This window comes from Astyanax mexicanus, chromosome 23 (assembly GCF_023375975.1).
Source record: "Astyanax mexicanus isolate ESR-SI-001 chromosome 23, AstMex3_surface, whole genome shotgun sequence".
In the NCBI taxonomy this organism is placed as follows: Eukaryota; Metazoa; Chordata; class Actinopteri; order Characiformes; family Acestrorhamphidae; genus Astyanax; species Astyanax mexicanus.
In genome coordinates, this window is record NC_064430.1 from 4,789,720 (window position 1) to 4,795,719 (window position 6,000).

At 36.8% G+C, this 6,000-nt stretch overlaps 1 protein-coding gene across 49 annotated transcripts in view; it reads left to right on the forward strand.

Annotated features, from left to right (window-relative positions):
* madd (MAP-kinase activating death domain) overlaps nucleotides 1-3,497 on the forward strand; it is a 130,248-nt gene extending 126,751 nt beyond the window's left edge. For all 49 annotated transcript variants that reach the window (XM_049470915.1, XM_049470918.1, XM_049470919.1 and 46 more), the window contains one exon: nucleotides 453-3,497. Coding sequence is in view for 30 of the 49 variants with exons in the window: in XM_049470898.1 (XP_049326855.1) it covers nucleotides 453-566 (114 nt within the window). In the remaining 19 variants the exon portion in view is untranslated. The remainder of the gene's footprint in view (nucleotides 1-452) is intronic.
* Nucleotides 3,498-6,000: the final 2,503 nt, after the last annotated feature.

Consider the following 6,000-nt stretch of genomic DNA (forward strand, 5'->3'; position numbering starts at 1 on the left):
AAACTGTGATTAAAAACCAGGGTTATTCCACCAAATATTGATTTCTGATTTGAGGTCTGAAAGCTCTGCTTCTTTTTTTGTTATTTCAGTAATTTCTCATTTTCTGCAAATAAATGCTCTATTTTTATTTGGAATTTGGGGAGAAATGTTGTCTGTAGTTTATAGAATAAAACCCCAATGTCCATTTTACTCAAACATAAACCTATAAATAGCAAAATCAGAGAAACTGATTCAGAAACTAAAGTGGTCTCTTCATATTTTTTTCCAGAGCTGTATATTTAGTAGAAAAATTGTATAAAACTTATTAACAATATATTGCCCAGCCCTACCTTACCCTGATCAAGGTAATTGGATTATGCTGTTTATGTGGCTACTTAAATTACCAGATAACTTCAGTAAACCTGTACGAAATAATAATTTATTGTATTGTATTTTTTTTCTTTGTTTTTCAGGCACATCAGATCTGTTACTCCGTGCTCTGTCTCTTCTCCTACATGGCTGCAGTGAAGGGAAAAGAGACGGAGGGCAAACCCAAGATGCTGTCCCCTCGTCCACTGCCCAGCTAATGCACATTCCCTCCACCTGCTGTCATTTATTCAGACCCTGTCCTGATCTTCTACATTCTACACCTTCATTCCTGCACTGTACCGCGTTCTCCAGCCTGTAGATCCACAGCAGATCAGCAGATCCTGCACTGCTCGATGTTCCGACGGCTCTGTTTAATTCTGGATAATCATCACTGACATTATTTAATCCAGTTCTCAGAAACTCTGTTCATTAAAGCATTTCATCCCTCAACTTTCAAACCATTCAGCTGCTCAGAACATTCAGACTGTAGTATACTTCACTTCTGAGTTCCTTCACCATGTGAAAGCCACCAACTCAACTCAACTCTGCTCAACCCAACTCAACTGTGCCCAACGCTACTCCACCCAAATCAACTCTACCCAGCACTACTCTACTGAACCCAACCCAACCCTGCTTAACTCTACTCAACCCAACTTAACTCTGCCTGACTCTAACTCAACTGAGCTCTGCCTAACGCTACTCAACTCTACTCTGCCGAACTGTGCCCAACGCTACTCAACTCAATTCTGCTCAACCCAACTTGAATCTGCCTGACTCTTCTCAACCCAAATCTACTCTACTGAACTCTTCTCCAACCTAACTCTACTCAACCCAACTCAACTCTACTCAACTCAACTCTGCTCAACCCAACTCAACTCTGCCTGACTCTTTTTAACCCAAATATACTTCTCTGAACTCTTTCCAACTCTGCTCAACTCTACTCAGCCCAACTCAACTCTACCTAAACCTATTCTACCCAGCTTTCCTCTACTGAACTCTGCCCAACGCTACTCAACCCAACTCAACTCTGTGCGACTCTATTCAACCCAACCCAACCCAACCCGACCCAACTCTATCCAAACCTATTCTACCCAGCTTTCCTCTACTGAACTCTGCCCAACGCTACTCAACCCAACTCTACTCTGCATAACTGAACTCTTCTCAGCTTTACTCAGCTCTACCCAACTCTACTTTACCAATCTGTACTCTACCTAAATCTACCTAGCTCAACTCTACCGTACTCGGCTCTACCCAACTGAACTCGACCCAACCCAGCTCTACTCTACCCAACTCTACTGTACTCAATTCTACTGAACTCTACCCAACTCTACTCAACTGCTATTCATCTGTTAGTATATCTTGCATGTGGTCAGAGGTGCATCACTCTCTGTAAATTGGCATCAGCATGGCCACAATCAATGACCTCTGTCCAGGCAAGCACTCTAACTCCACGATCCTCAATCCCACCTGAAGACGCTCTTGCTCATCTTCATCATTGTCTGTGGACTCAGAGACAGTGTAATAAATTAATGTGTGTGCTCAGTCTATCAGTCTGTAGTCTCCGCCCCCATCCAAGACTCCAAGACTCTATAAGGCTCCAAGGCTGCAAAACTGATGAAATGCATACACAAAAAAAAAGCTACAATCCAGGTGTGTTACGCCTAAACGAGCCACCAGGGGGTGCCAGAGAGTTTCTCATTACCACCTGCTCATCATAGCGGTCCAAGATCTCTGTGAGTGTGTGTGTGTGTGTGTGTGTGTATGTATGAGTGTGTGTGTGTGTGTGTGTGTGTAGCTCTCTAGTAGCTTTCTTTCTTCGCCCTGAGCCTACTACTGTACGTACTTCTACTGTGGTTCTTCTGTAAAAGCTCTAAAAGCTTAAGCTCTGTCTGTGAACAGCTGTGATGATGATCATAAAAACTGCATGTTGCTGTAATTAATAAGAAGGCTGTACGAAAAATAGTAGAAAAAAAGTAGAAAAACAACAAAAAAAAAATAGCAAAAAAGAAAAAATAGGGAAAAAAGTGGTACACTGTACATTTCACTGGAGCAATGATCTAAAAAAAGAGAGAGAGAAAATCCTTAATGTTATATATAAATATATATATAAAAAACAGACCGTGGTTTGTTGAGTAGATGTGCAATACTACTACTAGTATCTCTTCTAATAATGGCTATCGAGAACATACGAACCTGAGAAGATGGCCTATCACAGGAGAACAAGAAAAAGTCCCCTCGACTGCAGTACCGAACAGAACGAGAGAACGAGTGTGTGTGAAAGAAAAAGAGCGAGAGAAAGAGAGAGAGAGAGAGAGAGAGAGAGAAAGAAAGAAAGCTGAAACAGCTGTGTTTGGAGAGCTCTGGAAGAGGATCTGGAAGTCTAGAAATGTCCAATCACTGTCTGAGGAACCGAAATAAACCTAAATATTACGGATTGTATCGTTTATAGTGATTTTGAGTCCAGTTCAAACCGTTCCCTCCCTTCCTCACTCACTCTGTGCGTCTGTGAACGTCTGTGTGAGGGTTTAAACGTGTGTAAATATAGATAAATATATATATATATATATATATATATATATATATAGATGACGTTGTGGTTTAAAGAACCTCCAACATACCTTTTATCATTATTTTAAGCGTAAAGTGTTGCGTGTGTTACGTATATATTTTTTTATTTTGATTTTAATTTTAATTCAGGGTCCCGATCCTTCATTTCCGAGCGTGTCCGTAAGCTGTAAACTGTGCATTTCACACAAGAGCAATCAATCGTTTCCTTCAACCGATGGTTATTAATAATAATATAAAAGAAAAGAAAATAAAATCGCGCCGTGTGTGCGTGTAGGGTTTAGTTGTAAATAGCACAAGACAGATCAAGACGTGTCCAGACAGATCGCCAGTTCGAAGAGAGTCTCCAAAGACGGGTGTTTTTGATGGAGTGTAGCTTCTAAACTCGCCTGCTCTTTCCTTCTCTTCCTCTGGCGTTCCGAAAAAAAAGAAAAAAAATGAGAGGAAAAGCAGAAGAGCGAGAGCGAGAGAACGAGACGTTTCGTTTGGATGTAAATATTTCAGTGTTTAAAAAAAACAAAAAAAAGTATTTATAGAAACTGTACAGCTTTGGCAATATGACAATAAAAGATGTCCAACCCAAATGACTGTCCGCATTCTTTACTGCTCCGAAAAAGTTGGATTTAAATGCTGTACTTTTTTTATTTCACCAAATTTAAAATCTCTGGAATATAATGAAGAGGAAGATGGATGATCACAAGCCATCAAACCACCAAACTGAACTGCTTGAATACATTTTTGCACCAGGAGTAAAGGCATAAAGTTATCTAAAAGCAGTGTGTAAGACTGGTGGAGGAGAACATGATGCCAAAATGCATGAAAAAAAAAAACTGTTATTAAAAAACAGGGTTATTCCACCAAATATTGATTTCTGAACACTTAAAACTTCATGAATATGAACTTGTTTCTGAAAGCTCTGCATCTTTTTTTTTTTTTTTTGTTATTTTGTTATTTCAGCTATTTCTCATTTTCTCTTAATTGTCTCTTAATATTTTCCGGAGCTGTATATGTTTTGACGAATCTGTTGAAAATTGGATTATTTGTATCTCAGCTTTGGTGTGAGATAAAAAAAAAAGTAGGAGCAGTCATGTCTAAATCAGCATTGCTCTAACTTGTGGTGCAAAAAAAAAAAAAAAAAGTAAAAATCACCCCCAAAAAACCCAAAGTGATACCTCTTACTGTTTTTTTGGACGCAATTTTTGACTTTATTCAATCTGTTTCAAACTCACACCCTGAATTAAACAGACCCTGACATAGACCAGAACACTTTTACTTTTATTATATATTTAACTAAAGCTGAGATCTGACCATCCAATTTTTAAAATAAATTCTAGTAAAAAAATATATGAGTTTTGGACAGTTGAATATTGTAGCTTTTAATACAGATATAAATCATGGATGTATAGAATTGCATGAAAAGGTGATATTTTAGCATAAAATACATTGTTTGGTTCAAAATGGACTTTTGCCTTATTTGGTACCTCACTCACAATATATTTTTCATGGCTTTCAAATATTTGAATTGGAATCCAAGTTGCAACATATGAAGCTGAGTCAAATATATTGGATCCCAATTCCCAAATATAAAAATATCATTAAATATTTTGAAAGTGGGATGATTTTTTTTTTATATTTAAAAATGATTTCTAATGCTTTAAAAACAATATTTCCATGCAACCCAAACCTCTCTGATGATGTTACACCTACATCAGAAGCTAAAAAATCCCACTGTCTAAAACCCATATATTTTTTACTAGAATTAATTTTAAAATTGAGAGGGTCAGATCTCAGCTTTGGTGTGAGATACAAAAAAACTAAGAGCAGCTCTGTCTAAATCAGCATTGCTGTAACTTGTGGTGTGAGTTTGAAGCAGATTGGAAAAAGTCAAAAATTTCACAAAAAAAAAAACTAAAAGGGGCCCTTACTGTTTTTTTGGACGCAATTTTTGACTTTCTTCAATCTGTTTCAAATTCGCACCACAAGTTACAGCAATGCTGATTTAGACAGAGCTGCTCTTAGTTTTTTTGTATCTCACACCAAAGCTGAGATCTGACTCTTTTACTTTAAACATGTTTTAAAAAAAGAACAGTGGAATTTCTAATTAAAGATTAAAAACTAAAAGCGCTGTGGTCGACATCAGGGTCTGTTCAATTTAGGGTGTGAGTTTAAAGCACAGTAAAAAAAAAATAATAATAAATAAAATGGCTCCTACCCTTTACTTTTTTTTGTTTTAAATGTTTGACTTTCTCCCATTTTTTCATTCAAATTTTCAGCATAGTTAGAGCAATGCTGATTTAGACAGGAACACTTTGTTTTATTTATTTCTCACACTAAAGGTGAGATCTGACCATCCCATTTCAATAAACTCCAGTTAAAAAATTGATATTATGGGTTTTGGAGAGTGAATTTAGCAGATTTTGATGTAGGTGTATCCAAGTTTGTGGTCCAGTATATTCAATGCATGATTAACGCCTCAGCTTCAGCTTATGGTCCTATTTGTCATGTGGTTCCAGTAGCAATATACAGCTCTGGAAAAAAATAAGAGAGCACTTCAGTTTCTGAATCTGTTTCTCAGATTTTGCTATTTATAGGTTTATGTTTGAGTAAAATGAACATTGTTGTTTTATTCTTGAAACTACAGACAACATTTCTCCCAAATTTCTAATGAAAAATATTGTAATTTAGAGCATTTATTTGCAGAAAATGAGAAATGGCTGAAATAAAAAAATTCAGAGCTTTCAGACCTCAAATAATGCAAAGAAAACAAGTTCATATTAATTAAGCTTTTAGTCACAGTTTTTCATGCATCTTGGCATCATGTTCTCCTCCACCAGTCTTACACACTGCTTTTGGATAACTTTATGCTGCTTTACTACTGGTGCAAAAATTCAAGCAGTTCAGTTTGGTGGTTTGATGGTTTGTGATTATCCATCTTCCTCTTGATTATATTCCAGAGGTTTTCAATTTAGTAAAATCAAAGAAACTCATCATTTGTAAGTGGTCTCTACTTTTTTTTTGTATAAAACCTATATACCAGTATTTACTGTAATAACTGCAATTTCAAACACTCAAACACAGAAACCAAAC